Source organism: Aethalodelphis obliquidens, unplaced genomic scaffold (genome assembly GCF_003676395.1).
Source record: "Aethalodelphis obliquidens isolate GAN/ISIS:26980383/991018 unplaced genomic scaffold, ASM367639v1 scaffold17, whole genome shotgun sequence".
In the NCBI taxonomy this organism is placed as follows: Eukaryota; Metazoa; Chordata; class Mammalia; order Artiodactyla; family Delphinidae; genus Aethalodelphis; species Aethalodelphis obliquidens.
In genome coordinates, this window is record NW_020837961.1 from 7,544,932 (window position 1) to 7,564,274 (window position 19,343).

The following is a 19,343-nucleotide window of genomic DNA, read 5'->3' on the forward strand; positions in this document are numbered from 1 at the left end:
TGTGTGTGTGTGTGTGTGTGTGTGTGTGTGTGTGTGTGTGTGTGTGTAATGTCATTTAATCTCCATGACAACCTATAACAGACATCTATTATAAAGACAAAACACTGAGGCTCTGAGAGTTACCCTAGCAGCCGAGTCACGGAGCCGGAGTCAGCAGGGCGGAGGTTTGCATTAGGTCTGCTGATCCTACCGCCTGCATGCTGCCACAGTCCAGGCAGAACGAGAGACTCTGTGCCCAGCTCGGAGCAACAAGCACCATGGCACACAAACCCCTGCACTGACAGTAAGATAAAGACCAGTGTTCAGCGGAAGGAGTCTGTCAACGTCATAACCTGAATCCACACGATGGAAAGAAGGAAGATACCTAAGTCCCACCTCCCTCATGGAGGCCTGCCTGGTGGCCGTGAGGACAGCCCTTTAGTGGAGAAGGGGTTTCTCTCTGTTAGAAGAAGTTTAGTTGCATCTCTACAAGCTTTGAATACCCCAGAAGAGAACGACAAAGTTTCACGACGTAGTAGAGCTCCGGAGCATTGACTATTTGGTTCAACGCCTTTAAAAGATCCAAAACAAAACTTGGCTTGAAACATGACCATTATCCCAGAGCACCAGTATTTTTCCACTGCAGGGACAGGCCAGCAACATCAGTCATCATCAGCTCCAGTTTTTTTTTTGTTTTTTGTTTGTAATTTAAACCTAATAGATTCAGAACCAAAATACCACGGAGGATCATTCAACAGATAGTTTATTGGGCACATGCCCCGTGTCAGGTCTTGTGCTAGCTGCTGAGGGCCAGGTTCACCATTAGGTAAACAAAACCCAGAACCCCTGCCCTCACAGATCTGAGAGGCTAGTGCATTATTCTCGAAGTTTCTTCATCTAAAAGAGCATATTTCGGATGAAAAGACTCTCTCCATTACAAAGCTATGGCTGAGACTGGAAAAGAGATCTATGCATTTTGGCGGTATAAAAATCCATCTGTGAACATAAACACCTGCTCTTAAGAACGCGTCTTGCTGGGTTCTTGACAACATTCTTAACAGGAGGTTACTAAGAGTCACTGACTAGGCGATCTGATTACGAGTTCCCTAAGGAATAGAGCAGAAGCTGTCATGCCGCTCTCTCCCCCAGGACTAACAACAAACGTTCAATAAACACTCTTGCTGAAGAACAAATGGTCTCAAATGCTTCCAAAGACACATATTGGATTCCTCACACTTTGGGTTCTCGATGGCAGCTAGCACTTCCCTACAAACACAGGTTGCAAACGGCATTGCAGAGAAACTGAATTTTAGGGCAGATCATTCTAGTTTAGCACCTTCCTTTTATGGATAAGAACGCCTAGAGCCGGCGGCGACGACAGCTTTATGGGGGCAGAGAGAGGGGCAGGCACGTCTCCTCACTCTAGGGCTCTGTGCACCGATTTATGTCCCCCACCACCATTTTCCCCTCGAAGCACGTGTAGACACGAGTGACTACATTTTAGTTGCAAACTGATTTTTCTTTGGAGCTTTTTGAAATTTAGCACCTACTAGAGAGTGGAAATTTAGCACCTACTAGAGAGTGGAACTCGTATCATTGGTGTAGCCTTCCGAAAGCTTACTTCTGGTGAAAATGCAGAGTATTTTAAACATCGGGGAACCTCATCTGCAAAATACTGAACGTAGAAGATCCCCTTCTAAAGCCAGGTGATTTACCCCAATCAGCAAATTCCGTGCATTCACGTACCGGCCGTCCATGAATGCTTTCATAATATAGCAGAGCTTTCTGCAGGGCCACTTTCTCATTAGCAATCTGGTCTTTGGTCATATCCTGTATAAACGCAAGGATAGAAAATGAGAAAGGGGAAAACATTTGTGAACGTCCCGACTTCTTTATTTAGTTAAACAAATTTCCCACGGTAAGGTTAAAAAGAATGTTTATACAACAGCCCTCCCTAGCTCGATCCAAAGCTAGGAATTAGCTATTCCTGGTGTCTTACTGGAAACACAGACAGCACAGCAGAATCGTCACCTATGAGTACTCCTATCTCCCATGCCGTGGGCAAAGGCACGTTGGACTGAGGTAAACAAGGCTGCAAGGCACATGGGGCTCAGCTTAGCGGCTCCGGCAATGACTACAATTACAGGACACACATTCCCAAAGGCTTGTCTCTACTCCTCAGAGAGTCACCACGCTGTCTATTAACTGAAACAAGTCCATTCTTCAATCTGTACAACAGGGTTTCCTGCTTTCAGTCTGCAGTCCAAACCCAAAGTCCCTACAGTTAAAACACTCTGAGTTTGTTTTATCTGCTTCTCTGGACGTCTCAGAGTGCGGGAGGTTTAAGAAAGTGTCGCTCTACCACCCTTCCCATTGGGACCCTGGGACGGGCCCTGCCATCCCACCACGCTGACTGGAATGCTTTAGGATTAGCGGTCGGCTCGGGGCCTTCAGAGAACCACACCTTAATGTCCTCAGGACGGCTGGTTTCCACCCGCTTCTCCTGGAGCTTCCTCTGGATGGACTCCAGCGTGGCTTCGACGCTAGGCTTTAAGGCTTTGTCTGCCAGCTCCTGCTTCTTCTCGTCTTCTTTCTCAAGCTGGGAGCCAAAACTCTTGGGGAGAGTATTGCTTCGCTGCCGCATCCTGGGACTTAGGTCCTCTTCCGATATCTTCAGTTTTGACTCTAGGAGAAAAGATTTGGGGGTGGAGATGTATGGGAACTGACGTCTGCTGAACCCAGATTGTTTCTCTGTGCTGTTAATGACTGCTTAGCCTTGTCTTTTCTTTCCCCAGAAAGTATCTAATTATAATATCAGTCGAAATCCCTGGGTTATTGTGTTAAACCCAAGAAAAATGATAACGTCTTCCTGGATTCTCTGGTATGATTTCCTAACCCTAATTCCTGAGGAAGTTTTAGTTCTTTAACAGCCATGCGGTAGCCACACCAACCTGTCTGCTGTTCTCAGAATGAGGCGGATGTCTTCCTACACTGATTCCCTTAGCGTTTACAGGTATTTGCAGATGTAGTGCCCAAGTGCTGGCCAACTTTTTCTGTATGACGTATAGACCTCATTTTGGAATTATTTCACTTTGTATTCTATTCTATTGTGTATATGACTCTGTGTCCTAAAAGACAGCAAGCGCTGTGAGGGACAGGGACCAAATCCTTCTCATATCCATCTATGTCTATGTGTTCTATGTCTTAATTCCAGAGCAAATAAAGCCTTGGATTAAACAGGTACTTCGAGTTGAAACCATCATCCTTATATTAGTGATTTAGGGAAGTAAGAAATATGCTGCCGAATTTGCATCTTAGCTGATCTGGGCTTCCCCGTGATTGAGGCCATGGGAAGACACGGAGAAAGTGTGCCCTGAACACTTAGAGCCCTGGGAAGCAGCTTCAAGGAACTTGTCTTTCCTGGAATATTTTAGCAGCGAGTGGCACTCAGCACGTGGTGAGGTCGCAGCTCCTGCACCTGGCTTGTTCTCCGGAGACCACACCATAGGTCTAGAGCTTTACCTACCTTTAAGTTGTTTCCGGAATTTGGCAAGGTCGTTTGTCCATTTCAGAACCTCTGGATTGGCTGCTTTGTCGCTGTGGGAAGGCTGAGAAAAGGAAATCTTGAGTAAATGTTTTGGAATTGGGGCAGGAAAAAGAAGAGTTTGATAATCAGTTTGTTTTAAACAGGAAGGAAAAGTTGAGTTCCACTGGAACAATAAATGAACCGTGATTAATCAGAGCAACTTCACAGGTGCGATTCCATTATCCTTCTTTATATCTGGTTGTTTATTTTTTAATACTATCTGGTTATTTATTTTTTTTTTTTTGCGGTATGAGGGCCTCTCACTGCTGTGGCCTCTCCCGTTGCGGAGCACAGGCTCTGGACGCGCAGGCCCAGCGGCCGTGGCTCACGGGCCCAGCCGCTCTGCGGCATATGGGATCCTCCCGGACCGGGGCACGAACCCGTGTCCCCTGCATCGGCAGGCGGACTTTCAACCACTGCGCCACCAGGGAAGCCCTATCTGGTTATTTTTGATGCTTTCAAAGAATTCCTCAGAGGCAAAATTCTGGATTTTTATGATCATGGACTTCTATGAGGCCCATGGCCTCTTTCCCTTTATTTGTAGGGTTCAACCTGTCAGGCTAACAGGATAGAAAGCAGAGGGGTATACGATATTTTACACTACAAACACCACGAAAAATGCCTTTTTTGCCACTCTTGTGAGAAATACTAAGGATAGAGCTGAGAGTAGAATGAGGTCAGTACTAATAAAATTTTAGAAGATAATCTTGAATTACGTTTTAGGCAAGCGAAATACTTCATTTAATGATTTTTCCCGTCCCTGTTCACTGATCAATTTGCAAGACGTTGAGGAAAGCATTCCGTTCCTTTGTAAGGATACACCCGTGCAAGGAATTTGCTGATACGTGATGTCTGGGGTTTATCAGGGTTTATTACCCAGTGCTTAGTGCCTTTTTGTTTTGAGATTCCCTAGAAATTTCCCTTCCCCTTTACCACTTCTCTGACTTGCTGACACTCAGATACATCACGTCGAGGGAGGCGGGGGACGGAGGGAAGCCGGCGAGGACGCTCACCCTGTACTTCCGCTCTTCTTCGAATCTGTCTTCAAACTTTCGGATCTTCTTTTTCAGGCTCTGAATCCTTCGCGTGAGCTGCGCAGGTGTCAGGTCCTCTTGCCCATCGTCATAGGAGCCCAGAGAGGAGCTGCGTCGCCTGTGAGGGACACAGGGCGGGGTCAGGTTCCCTAGGAACAGTCACCGCCTGCTGGGAGGGGCTCTGGGGATGAGGGATGAAGGATGGGGTAGACAGGGGTGGGCGGGACCGTCCACACCGTGTTTACCCTCTCGAATAAAAGAAAGCTGACTGCTAATTCATGTTGTGACCTTGAGCTCTGCATGTCCTGCCTTTGCCATAGGTCCAGTCTTCTCCAGCTCACCTTTACATTCGGCGAAACTAGGATTGAAATGTGCACAGTGGACCTCACGGTTAAATATGAGAGAGCTCTGGAGAGGAGGGGCTGATGGAGATGCAGCTGATGATGCTGTCGTTGGGCCACAGGTCAAGTGAAAAATTACAACAGAGGGTGTGCACTAGGATGGAGAGTCTCAAATATGTTCCTCCATATACGTACGACTTAATTAAAAAAACTCCTAGCCATCAGCAACATTCCTAGGTCTTCTAACGTTACAGGGATGGTACCTTTGTGCATCTGCGACATAAAGAAACACACCTCATGAAAGGATGGGAATTGGGGGGAGAAGGGGGCACTTCTGTGTCGTCCAGGTACTGCCTGCTCTGCCCGTAAGCGTAGAAGCGGGGAGAGAGCATGGGGCCGCTGTCCTCATCCAGGAGCTGCCGAATCAGGCGCCCTGCCTGCGGGGAGAGGCGTGCTTCGTCAGCGTGTACACTCTCCTGCTGCCACGAGGAGAAAGCCGGGGTGGGCTCTGGAAAAGAACAAGGGTAAGAGGCCAAATGGTTCTTCAGAGCACGCTTGTTTTCTGAATGCATCAGGAGGAACTGAACTCGGGAGGCACATTTTATTTATTTATTTAGTTTTCGTTTGGCTGTGCTGCACGGCTTACAGGTTCTTAGCTCCCCAACCAGAGATAGAACCCGTGCCCCCTGCAGTGGAAGCGCAGAGTTCTAACCACTGGACCACCGGGGAACTCCCAGTTTCACATTTTAGATGGAAGGTTGTAACTCGGGACACTATGCCCTGACCGGAATCAGCAAATCTAACTGACAGCCATCATCTACCCTCTGTCTCCACCCTCACTTGCCTTCAAAAGAGAATGTGCTAGGGCTGCCCTGAGGAACAGTGCGTGCTTCCAACTTTCCCCACAGATCCCTGTCGATAACTTCTCCATCGGAGGGTGTTATGGAAGAGAAACTCACGGGTGCCTGGGAGGGAGTGGTTTGGCATCATGGCTGGACATCCCTCACTGAAACCACTAAGGAATCACATGAACCTTGTGAGACCCCATCGGTTTAGGAGTTTACGGCCTCCGTTGAGGTCACTCAATAAGCTTGTTTTGTGCGCTTCTGCTTAGCACGTTAGGATTTAGCATGTTTAAAACACATGCTCTGTACTTGAAACCTCAGAGGCTACTTAAGACTACAGTTAAAGGAAGATACATGCATAAAATTAGTCAAAAAAGAAAAAAAGAAAGCCTTACAAAGGACAAATCAGTATGAATTATTTTAGACACCCTTGAAAATAAAAACAGACTTAGCACAAAATCCTGATTTGTCATTTTGGGAGGGAATAGGATGATATTGATTTCCCTTCACTGCAAGACCCACCTCAATGTATTTCTTTCCTCATTAAAAAAATCCTATCTGACATATTTTCGGGATAGATCTCAGATGATGTAAGGTATTTCATTTGTAATCCTCTCCTTCATTAAAAAAACAAGAAAAGATTACGCTTTAAATACACTTGTGGATACTGTGATTTACACAAGGCTGGAATTTGGCCATGATCTTAAATTCTGGGATTCCCACAGTTTGAATCATGGAACAATTGCTCCTTCAGCTATCAAAGTATTTCTAAAATCTACAAAATTATCTTCAACAAGTGCTTACTCAGTATTTTACTTCAAAAGATCATACTGTAATCACGGAACATTAAAGCTGGTTGAAACTTCATACATCATCTAACCTGGTGACTTTTCAAAGCTGGCTGCACATTAGGGTCACAGAGAGAAGTATAAATAACTCCTACCGTACAGGTCCTCACACCACCCAATTAGGCAGAATTTTTAGGTGAGGGTCCACATATGTGTGAGACACACACACGCAAACACACACTCTCTAGAAAGCTTCCCAAGTCTTCCAAAATGCAGTCAGGTTTGAGAACTACTGATTCAATCCAACGGATTACACATAAGGACACTGAAACCCAAAGAATTCCAGAGCAAACACCTAATCAATGACAAGAGTTGGGTCTAGAAACCCAGTCTCCTATCCTCCAGGACAGTGCTTCAATTCAGAATGTGCCAGGTGCTTCAAGGACAAGGATGGCTGTCTTAAAGATATTTTAAACCCCACAGTACAGTAGGAGAGTTAGGCACATTAATTTAAAAAAATGAACTTCATGTGGGATGAGGCCCACAGGTTCTCAAAATTTAAAGACAACCAAGTTATCTGGTAACACAGATGATACTATAAATACTTTGAAAAATGAAAGCATGTTAAAGACAGAGTCTTGCCTATCGAGTCTTAAAGAGTGGCAGAGAATATGCTGGTAGATAGACACGGCTAAAGCCGGAGACGAACAGAAGTTGTTTCATCGTTTGCACTGACGCTGTTGGCTGGCCCCCCCTAAGTGGCAGAGCTCAGATACGAGCAGCTCTGGAAATGCCAACAGGAAAGAGTGAAAATGGATTGAGAGGTGAGGGGGTATGAGGGAAGGAGAAGGTGAGTGGAAAGCAATTCCTAGAAAAATAACAAAAATGTAGTATAAAGCTGCAGAAGATGGGACTATTAAGCTGAGTAGATGACATCGTCTATTTCATGATATTTCATAAGACAGGAGTAATTTTCTAGAAGGACTAAAATCAATGGAACCAGGACAGGGAAAGGGTTAAGATGACTTGAACAGTAAAGCAGCACGCAACCACCTCACTGACAAGTGGCAAAGGAGCAAAACCCCTGGGGGAAGGGCTCGGTGGTTGGGGAGGACAGAGGGCATCAGCTAAACAAAGTCTGATGTTGATGTTGGCATGGGTGTGCTGTCTACATTTCTCCTCATCAAAACTCAGTTTGAAAAGGTGTTACTTGAGGTCCTGAAGCCCTTTAATCTGTCTGAATCTAGCAGATATAACTCTTAAAAAATATTACAACTAATCTCTGCTTTGAGCTTGAACTCTGTGGTCTCTGTGCACCAAAATTTCTGCAAAGACAGTATGTGTTTGTGACCATTAACCAAACATGTCTCCAGTAAAAAATATACAGTGATCCTGAGTTAACTACAAAATACTAATCATGTGTTTGTTTGATGCTTTGTGACTAACATGGGGCCATCCCTCAGACTGCCCTTTTGTTAACACAGCTGTCTTCTGGGGCTCCATTCTGACCCATCGCTTCACTGACAAGAAGACAAAATGTGTCATTTTCCTAGTGTCACCAGTGGTATATATAAAGTACATGGCTAAAGAAATTGTAGCTTATGGGTGACACTGTTTCTTGAATTCACTTTTTAAATTTTTACCTTTTACTGTATGATTCTGTTTATTTTTTAATTGAAGTATAGTTGGTTTACAATGTTGTGTTAATTTCAGGTGTACAGCAAGGTGATTCAGATATATATGTATACATATATACACACACACACACACACACACACACATATACACACATGTATATTCTTTTTTAGATTCTTTTCCATTATAGGTTATTATAAGATATTGAATATAGTTTCCTGTGCTATACAGAAGGCCCTAGCTGTTTATCTATTTTATTTGTTCATTTATTTATTTATTATTATTTCTTAACATCTTTATAGGAGTATAATTGCTTTACAATTGTTTACCTATTTTGTATACAGTAGTTTGTCTCTGTTAATCCCCAACTCCTAATTTATCCCTCCCCATCCCCTTTCCCCTCTGGTAACCATAAGTTTGTTTTCTATGTCTGTGAGTCTATTTCTGTTTTGTAAGTAAGTTCATCTGTATCATTTTTCTAGATTCCACATATTAGTGGTATCATAGGACATTTGTCTTTCTCTGTCTGACTTCGTTCACTTGGTATGATAATCTCTAGGAAATTCACTTATTTAAAAATGAGAAATAGGGCTTCCCTGGTGGCGCAGTGGTTGGGAGTCCGCCTGCCGATGCAGGGGACGCGGGTTCGTGCCCCGGTCCGGGAGGATCCCACATGCCGCGGAGCGGCTGGGCCCGTGAGCCATGGCCGCTGAGCCTGCGCGTCTGCAGCCTGTGCTCAGCAACGGGAGGGGCCGCAGCAGTGAGAGGCCCGCGTACCAAAAAATAAATAAATAAATAAAAAAGGAGAAAAATAAGACCATTAAGAATTTCAACCTTATAAGCTGGGACGAAGCGAGAGAGAGGCATGGACATATATACACTACCAAACGTAAGGTAGATAGCTAGTGGGAAGCAGCCGCATAGCACAGGGAGATCAGCTCGGTGCTTTGTGACTACCTAGAGGGGTGGGTTAGGGAGGGTGGGAGGGAGGGAGATGCAAGAGGGAAGAGATATGGGAACATATGTATATGTATAACTGATTCACTTTGTTATAAAGCAGAAACTAACACACCATTGTAAAGGAATTATACTCCAATAAAGATGTTAAAAAAAGAAAAAGAATTTCAACCTCAACAAAATAAAAAGACATGTTTCATCATTAGCTGCAGATAGAACAGAAGTTTCTCACCTATGCAAGATGAAATGCTCAAATGATTTCTCTCTCCTTTTTCTCTCTTTCTTTCATTCTATACAGTCTTATAATTTAAGGCTCCTACTCAAAAGGGTTATATAATTACATGTAATACATAGTTCAATTTAACTAAAGAATCAGTAAGACCAACTATTCCTCTGTTTTAGTTTGAAGTGATCTAAGAATACAAGGCTATCTCATGTTTTGATAGCTGGCGCTCAAATAGAATAACAAGAACAAAGCGAGAACAGCCCTGTAGTCCGTGATAGCACATCCTACGCATTACCTACCGGCTCAGAGAGCGAGTTTGAGACTGTGTTCACTGACCACTCCCCACTGAGGGCTTGGGAAATATTTTATATTTTAATCAGTAATTCTAGAGCAATGAAACAGACAAATATATTGCAAGACAATTATTCAAAGGAAAAGAGAGAAGAGTTGAGGCTTCAAACTGGATTTTCATCTTAAAGGACCACATAAAACAAAAGCGTTTTCATATCTGGACCAGAATTCCCTGGGTATGGTGGTTTTGGTTTTAGCCATGTGTCTGGTCACAAAGAACTCTGGACTTAAGTATGGCACGTCTATTAAAAATTAATCCGCCCAGGTCAGCTGACATCACAGCAGGTCAGAAATAACAGAGATAAAAGCTGCATGCTTGCTACCTAAGTAATAAAAAAGAAGAGATCCTGGGGGAGTTCCAGTTCAGACACTTACAGCACACATGGAAATTAAGGAGATTCACTGCAGGAAGAGGGAATACAACTCTGACTAATGCTAACGTGATCACTGGGACATAGCTCCTCTCTGCTTAGCTGGCTGGATCCATTTACTACACAAAGAAAACTGACTACTGATGATTTATCTCTAAGAAATCTGCACAGAATTAAGGGAGCTGATGCTTTCCATGTCTCATTGCCACCTATGTATATGCTATTTAGAGCCATTCCTACTCGTCGTGATGTCGCACTGTCTTCCCAGGAGGCTCCTCGGCAGCACTGGAGGTCCCTGCACATCCCAGATGCAGAAACATGGAAGCCCCACTGGTGAGGGGTCTTCACTGGGGGAAGCCTTTCATAAAATTTTCCTTAGAATTCCAAAATTTAATCTTAGAACAATGGCTGTCCTATTAAATTGTTCCAATAGTCTCACAAACTATCAAAGTTAGAGGGAAACTTAGTAACCATCAATCCGAAATAACATCAACTAGGTCCATCCGTGTTCTGCAAATGGCATTATTTTATTCTTTTTAATGGCCGAGTAATATTCCATTATAGATATATGTACCACATCTTCTTTTTCCATTCCTCTGTCAATGGACATTTAGGTTGCCTCCATGTCTTGGCTATTGTAAATAGAGCTGCAATGAACATTAGGGTGCATGTTTGTCCTACTGAGTGAAGTAGGTCAGACAGAGAAAGAGAAACATCGTATGACATCCCTTATATGTGGAATCTAAAAAGAAATGATACAAGTGAACTTATTTACAAAACAGAAACAGACTCACAGACTTAGAGAACAAACTTATGGTTACTGGGGGGAAGGATGGGGGGAAGGGATAGTTAGGGAGTTTGGGACTGACATGTATACACTGCTATATTTAAAATGAATAACCAACAAGGACCTACTGTATAGCACAGGGAACTCTGCTCAGTGTTATGCGGCAGCCTGGCTGGGAGGGGGAGAGTGGATACATGTATGTGTATGGCTGAGTCCCTTTGCTGTGCACCTGAAACTATCACAACATTGTTAATCGACTACACTCCAAGAGAAAATAAAAAGTTAAAACAAACAAAAAAGCAACATCAGCTAACACTCACTCAGTGCCCAACAAGTGACTGTGCTGAGTACTCTGCATATGTTAGTTCATTTAATCCTGCAAAAACATACTAAGTAGATACTACTATAGTTACTACACGTTATTAGGTACTGTGTCACCTGTTACAAGATGGGGAAGCTGAGGCCCAAACGGAGACAGGCTGACTACCTTGTCCACAAAGCTGATTAAGTGGTAGAGCCATGATTTGAACTCTCGATGTGTCTGCCTCTTAACCTCATGGTCCGCTGCCTGCCGCGACACTGAACCGGCACTGCTCAGAAAGAGGGTGGAAGTCGGGAGACAGTGATCTTGAATCATCATGTTGCCTCTTTTAGCCTCAGCTTTCTTAGCTGTATAATGGGAGGGCTCAACTGTAAGATCTTTAAGATCCCTGGCTTCTCTATCATTTTTTTTTTTAGAGAATTTCCTTTCTACAGTGATTTTTGATAAGCAGTAAGTGATGAATAAGATATCTGAAGTATTTTATGTCCTTTAAAAAATGTTCTTTCAAAGCTGATTTCACCAGGACAAATCTAATAGAGTATCCGAGTGTTTACATCTCAGTCCTTCCACAAGGGGTGGAAATCAACATGAACTGGCCGATTAGCAATATTCTAATTATGTAACTTTCAAGGACTTTAAAGAAGGAAGACGAGTTCATTTGATTTGTGTATTCGTTTAATTTTGGAGAGCGGAAACCCTAGTAAGAGTGATGATGATGTTGCTGTCATGCGGACAGATCAAATAATGTGCCCTAACACATAGCTACACGTAGAGAAAAAAGAAGATCAAGCATGTGTTATGTATCTGTCAACAAGCACAACTAGACCGTGATCCCACATGCACTTTGAGAGGGCTCCACTCTACGTAGCCTAAGGAACCTATTATCAGTTTCATTTTTCTTTTTATTTCCCTGATACCATATGCCCCAGAAGCCAGAGAGCATCATTTCCACGTGGGAGCACACACGGCAGAGAACAGTACCAGCAGGCTGCTCATTAAGTACTGTCTCCCCTGATATTCTGTGAATGAGAATGAACTATGGCTCGGGGATGGAGAATAAGCAAACCAAAAAGAGGGGGTTACACTACATGGTGGTCTGGAGACTAGTGACGGAGACCTATAGAGAGACACTGGCTCATACGGTTTCGGTAACTACTCCTTTTGTTTATGTATTTTGTTGCACTGGTTTCACATTCACCGTTTAAATTAGTGCCAAGTTAATTCCTTACTGGGAAGCCACCATGTTGTTTCTTACTGAAGCTATAGAAAAAGTGGTTCAGTTCAGTGACTGAACTGACTGCTCTCATCTTAGCCACGCTTTATGCAAAAATTCCTTTGACTAGACTTACAGCTATATTACTGCTATAATGTAAAGTGGACATTTAAAATAAATGAATATATATATAAATATACTGAAAGCAGTAACCAAATGATCTAAACAGCCTTGAAATGAATCCACGTAGATTTCTGAGATATGCAAGTTCAATGACAAATGCAGTAATCGGCAAAACAAAAACAAAAACGTTAAAACTACTTATTTCATAAATTACATGGATAACACAATTCACATTCCCAAGCACAGTAAAATGTATTTCTTTCTCTCCATAAGCTTTAAAAATTTCATCTAGGGGCTTCCCTGGTGGCACAGCGGTTGAGAGTCCGCCTGCCGGTGCAGGGGACGCGGGTTCGTGCCCCGGTCCGGGAAGATCCCACATGCCGTGGAGCGGCTGGGCCCGTGAGCCATGGCCGCTGAGCCTGCGCGTCCGGAGCCTGTGCTCCGCAGCGGGAGAGGCCACAACAGTGAGAGGCCTGCGTACCGCAAAAAAAAAAAAAATTTCATCTACTTTTCCAATACAAAATATAATAAAATATTGGTCCCTTCATCTTATTTTTCATCTGGCAGAAAGTTCTTTACGTTAAGTGATGGAATAGTTTTAAGGAAACAATAAGTTAGCTTTCACCCACTCTGGAGAGATTTTTCAGTTTTATATTTAGCCTCTTTAAGTGTGCTGGAAGGGACTATAAATTTATGATTAACCAAAGTAAAAACAATCCAACACCTGAGTCCACTTCAGGAGGAGGAGGAAGAATCTACCTTCCCCTTTCCTCAATAAATCATCAAGATAATATGGCCAGTTTGAATTCTGACCCAAAGTCCTAGTTTTTATCTAGAGCTGTATGTTAATGATATGAGGAGACCATATTCTTGAAACCCAAATATAGCACTGATTTTGGCTACTGTTTTTGTTTTATCTGGGTGACAGTGGCTACCGTGGGACTTTTTTTTGGTGGGGTGGTAAGGTTGTTTTTAATGCATGAATGAAAAGCACACCTGATTATTTCAAAGCACACAAAAGAACAACAACGAACACCAGCCAGGAACGGATCCCTTAAAAACAGAACAAAAAACCCGGACTTCTTCCCCCAGTGGACAGATGATGGGCTGGGACGATCTGACAAAATCCCAGATCCACTGCTTAATGACATGGGAAAACAAAACAAAACAACAACAGAAGGAATTGGAACACGTTTCTGAGATTGCAAGGAGGGAAAATTAGAATAAAAAACCAGTTTGATTTTGTTTCCCTAAAGCCCGATGCAAGGAGCATCATGGGTGCCACTATTTTTCACCTTGTGCTCTTTTTAGATCATCTTTTGGCCCTTCATCTAAGATCGTTAACATAATGAATACTTTTGGGTTAAAAAGGGGTGGGCAGAAGACAAGAAACTCAGGTGCTTTTGAAAAAGACTGATTTTCTTAATAGTTGTCATTCTCTGCTAAGTCATTGTGTTAAATCAGGCTGCTGTTCTGAACTCAGGAGCACAATTTCTCCCTCTCTGTAGCCTTCAAACACACATATGGCCTAGAGGCAGATGGGCACTTATTTTGGACACACACTGATATGTTTGGATGCAGACACATGGAAAATGGAAGAACAGCAGCTTGACAGAACTGCTGCAGGATCCTCCCTGAAATACAGTTTTGACAAGATGAGGATACCCTCTTCTTCCGCAGAAGTAAATTTCTAACATTTTTGTCAAAAGTCTGTAGAAAAACCAATCTAAAGCAATGTATTACAGGCTTTCAAGAAGAAGCACTTTTATTCAGTGCTTTCCTGATAAGCAAATTCCTTGTTTGCTAACCTGGATTTAAAAATTCTATCCATAAAAACAAACATAGAATCAAAGCAGATCAAAATCATCTTGAAAAATGGGGAGGAGACTTAGCCAAGGAGGTGGATGGTGGGCATGTAGCAGGGGGAAGCAGTTACACTGACAGCAAACCCTAAATGCACACCAGTTCCCTATTACTCAGCTTGTACTCCTAGAGGGAAAAAGGCACTCACACATCAGCACCCCTGGAGAGTCAAAATGAGGAAAAAAAAAAAAAAAAAAGGACTGCAAGGTGACACTATAATAAAGGATAAGCACATTTTCTTTCACAGATTGCAGTTACTCTTGGCAACACTGAACGTGACACATTCCTATGTCAGGGGAAGGATTTTCAGTCATTTAGAAATGTGGTTTACTTCTGCACACACAGCTCTCGCTCTCACCCACACATCCAACATGCTTCTCCTTTCTGCTAATTTACATATGCTTTTCCACTATTAAATCATCCAAACAGCAGACGACCTTACCTTCCCAGCTCTTCTCATCGCACAATGCAGTCAGATCCAGCTCCGGCACTCCGGAGACAAAGCTCTCTTGCTGGTCATCAGCATTTGGAGTCCTCTGCAGCTTGCTGTCAGGTAGGCTGGGACGCTCCTGGATCTTCATGGTGGGGTCCTGCAATAACAGCACAACGTCCCCAAATCTGTACTGCTCATCAAAACCCCCACACGTCCGCAGCAATTCCACTCCTGCTGGGTGAAACCTCCCAAGCCACAGCTGCTGATGTCCCCGGCACGGAAACCGAAATCATAGGTTGATGCCCCCTGGATGCTAGCTGGCCACTTGCATGCAAAAAGCGACCATCCGTCTGCGCTCCTTTAACTTTGCTTCTGGAAGAAAGACAAGATGCTTTCTGCGGCTGCTCTTCCTGATAACTGCTGGCAGCTGACAGTCTGGATGATTACTGACTGGGGCCAGGAAGGAGGGAAAAGGAGTTTGTGTTTCCTTAAAGGAGGACGGCTCTCCAGACTGTAAACGCAAAGCCAAAACTCAGCTAGTGCCGTTGCCAAGGCTGCAGCAGCAACATGGTGTCTCCTGCACGCAGACTTCCTTGCCCCTTAGGTAAACAGTGCTGCAGGGCCAGGAGCGGAGGCTGTGTACACGTGTGCTCTCCTGCTGGCCCTGCAGGCTGAGATCCATTAAGCGGGGCTAGCTGCACATTCCCAGATTTCCTGTGGTTGTTTTTGCCTCGAGTGTGGGGAGAACAGACTATTTATGGAGGAGCTCTGGGTATGCACTGTTGCGCAAATTCAGACAGCAAGGGGGTCTGGTGTCGCAGCTAGCAGCTAAGCGGTAAGGAATACACATTCTGGAAATGAGCCAAAATTACACAGGGAGCACGACTTTTTTTTTTTTAAGTAAAAAGGCAAGAGCTGGCAAGTCAGAGATGCATAATTTATACCTTACAAATATGCAACTGTGGCTTGTTTCCTTGGTTTTGTTTATTGGTGGCACGCACACCAGGCTAGGATGTCTGGGGGATGGGGTAACTCTCCCCCAAAGGCTGCTATTTTAACTAAGTGATTTTATGTTTAAAAAACTGCATTGAAATTTAGTCTTTTTTACCTTGTCCTCTGGCATCGGGTAAAACCCAACCACTGCCATACTCTCCTCTCTCATAAAATTACAAATAAAAGTGTTGCCTCAAAACACAATTCTCAAGTAGCACAGATCTGTACAAAAGATTTTCTTTGAGAATAACCGGAAATTTATTTTAGCAAATATACCATCATTAAATAAAAAAAAACAAACATCTGGAAATCATAAATGATTCTGTTAATGTATGAGAAATATTCTGATGCTTAAAATAAAGCAGTACTAAGACTTCCACCTCCTTTTAATAGCTATTCACCCTCCTTTGATATCACCAGGGGAATAGATAGGGCTTTTACTACTATATTTCCATGAAACGAAGCATTCTCTTTACATTTGGGATAACATGAAATATCACCAATCAGTTCATGATAAGCTACTGAAAGATGCAAATGCCAAGTAAATCTGGGGCTTTAAGACACTTTAAACATTCTGCTTGTCTATTGTAGGGAAAAAACCACACAGATTATGCATTTATGTCACAAAAATCATTTGTTCCCTGAGCTGAATCCTAAGTAGACAGAGTTGAATGACCCAATCTGGTGCTCAGCTTTTTAAAAGTTACAGCATCAGTTAGTCACCTATCGTGTGTGTGTGTGTGTGTGTGTGTGTGTGTGTGTGCGTGTGTGTGTGTTAGAACCTCATACAGCAAATAAACATTTTGTCAATAAAGATCTCTAATAACTGTTACACTCAGAGACAGATAAAAGGGAAGCACATGAGATACGATTCCATGTGGTAAGTACGGCACTTTCTTCACGAGGAACATCTTTGAAGCCACTGACCAGCAGAGGAGCGGACGTGAGTTTTCCCTCCGGGCAGACCTGGGATTGAAGTGTGACTGACGTTTAGCAGCTCGGTGCCCTAGCTGAGCCATTTCACTCCTCTGAGCCTCCATTTCCTAATCTATAAAACGGCATTGAAAACACTAACCTGGCAAGGTTCCTTTGAAGATCTGAGAGAAGGTATGAAAGGCCTCTAGCACGGTGCCTGGAGCAGAGCCACACAAATGCCTATTATTATTAGGCACCATAGGAAGATGAGTAAAATATTGCTACATCTCGAAATGCTCAAGAGAGGAGTGGGAGATGAGATATATAAACTGCAATTCAAGGTGCAACATGCTACGACAGGGCGGGGCAGAGTCTTAGACGCATTATGAAAAATGATTAGAGAAGAGAGCCACTTGTGTTCCCATCATGGATCAACAACAGCGTCCGGGGGCTGCGTGGGCCAGAGAGCACTTCATACAGAGAGGCGGGCAGGAGTGGGGGACAGTGACCACAGGAGACGAGAGGCTTGGGTGCCGGTCCTTAGCACACGTGACGAGGGGGTCGGACGAGCGGCTGGGCTGCCAGACGCCCTGCATACTGGGCTAAGTTTGGATTTGAGCCTGTGGTAGATAATGGAAAGTCACTGAAGGATTTACAAAACTGACTCATCCTGGAGAAACGTGTGTTTTCCAGGCTGATGTCTCAGGCACGGGAATGCACGCTGCTGGGAAGACCCACAGCCCTCAAGCTGGGCTCACAGGCAGCCGGCACCCCCTGCTACACCAGTCACTGGCTCTGCTCCCCCTGGTACCTGTGTCCCCTCAGGGCACTCAAGAGTCCTGCAGTGCTTGACAGGACATGTATAAAATCCCCCAGTTCCGCAAACACACAAGCTAATTGAAAACGTGTACTTTTTATGATCGCCACATCCAAATTAGCACCAACCGCAAAGTGAGAAAATCAAAATTAGAAAATTCTTCCTTAGTTTTTTCCTCCGGAACGTATGGGTTTACTCACTCCTTCAACAACCGTGGGTTGGGGCACCCACTCTGTGCCGGGCTCTGTGTGAGACACGCAGCTATGCTCAGGGAAGCTCTGCAAACTCGATTTTGGTGTGAGGTCACGGCAGTCCACCTTGTGAATCGGTGAGCTGCCCTTCACGGTGTTCAAGTCAAGTCTGGGCGTTAGAAATGCAGGAGAGGGAGCGATTACCACCCTGGGTAGGGTGTTGGGATAGACAACCTTGATAGGACTCTATTATTCTGACAAAGAGAATCAGGTCAAAATTGTACTAGTTTATTCAATTATAAGAATATATATCCCATATTATATACATATAACAGGGCTGTCTATGATATGTCAGGTGCTAGAGATACAAAGAGAAAATTTAGTTACTCATTCATCTAAGAAATAATTTTTGAGGGCCTTCCACGGGCTTGACAGTTTTTTAGATGTTGGAGAAATTTCAGTGGCCCAAGTCAAGTCTCTGTCCTAATAAATCTTAAAGAAGGGGACAGCTAATAAAGAAAAAAAAAAGTCAGGTAGTGCTATGGACATGGAGAAAACAAAGCAGGGTAAGGAGGATGATGGAGGTACGGGCCACGGCCTGCTGTTTTCTTGGGTGGCCAGGGACAGTCTTTCCAGTAAGGTGACGTGTGAGCAGAGACACGAAGGAGATGCTCTTCTGTGGGAAGAGCATTCCAGGAAGAAGGAAAGCAAGTGCAAAGGCCCTGAGGCACGGTCATCTTGTACGTGTTGAGGAACAGCAAAGAGGTCACTGTATCTGGAGTCAAGCAGAGGCCAGTCAGGGCCATCAGTTATGCGTGCTTAGGACGTGCACTGTACCATCTGCAACGGGGTGTCATTCACACCGCAGACCTGTATGAACTCACACGAGCTTCTGGGCCCCCCGGCTGATCTGCACAGCAAGGGAGGGATGCGTCCTACGCAAACCCACAAGAGCTCGCACAGCCACGGACACACTGGGCAGGGCTCACTCAGCGGCACATCCGCCCACGCGGTGCTGCGCTGCTGTGCTCCAAGCGGTCCCCGGGGCTGCTCATTCACTTGCCTGCTGCAGCTTTAGGCCTGATTCCCAGTTTCTGATCTCGGAACCAGACACAGTCACCTTGCCTGTGGTTGCAGGGTGGGCTGCTGGTGTGGTCCCAGGGTTTACAGGCACGTGGAGCTCAGGATACTGCTCGGAGGCTACACAGGCTCGATAGCAATACACTAGCAAAAACCTACCCGTCCTTCAAACGTCTGTCAGGCTCGTCTGGGTGAGGCACCTCACCAGGTTGTTTCCCGCTCTCTAACAGTGCTTACTGTAGAGTATCGTGCCTGTCTACTTGCTTGTCTGTTTCTCCGACTAGATCATTACTGTTAAAATGTCAAGGACATTCTTAAATACCAAAATATTTTTGGTTTCAACTTTTGCTGTTTACACAGATTGTATCTTCAGTTAAATCAGGGTAAATACATTCATTTCACACTTATCAACTCAGAGATCCTTGTGCTGTGATGTCACACGCTAAACCCTTGTCCAAAACGTGGCACCATACGAAAACATGCTAAATATTCA

At 44.2% G+C, this 19,343-nt stretch overlaps 1 protein-coding gene across 2 annotated transcripts in view; it reads right to left on the minus strand.

Annotated features, from left to right (window-relative positions):
* The window catches only part of FAM13A (family with sequence similarity 13 member A), a 331,803-nt gene that overhangs the window by 19,076 nt on the left and 293,384 nt on the right, over positions 1–19,343 (minus strand). For both annotated transcript variants that reach the window (XM_027116910.1, XM_027116911.1), the window contains exons 14-19: positions 14,864–15,011; positions 5,235–5,448; positions 4,579–4,717; positions 3,506–3,587; positions 2,444–2,664; positions 1,726–1,809 (exon numbers count right to left, since the gene is read on the minus strand). In XM_027116910.1, coding sequence (XP_026972711.1) covers positions 1,726–1,809; positions 2,444–2,664; positions 3,506–3,587; positions 4,579–4,717; positions 5,235–5,448; positions 14,864–15,011 — 888 coding nt within the window. The remainder of the gene's footprint in view (positions 1–1,725; positions 1,810–2,443; positions 2,665–3,505; positions 3,588–4,578; positions 4,718–5,234; positions 5,449–14,863; positions 15,012–19,343) is intronic.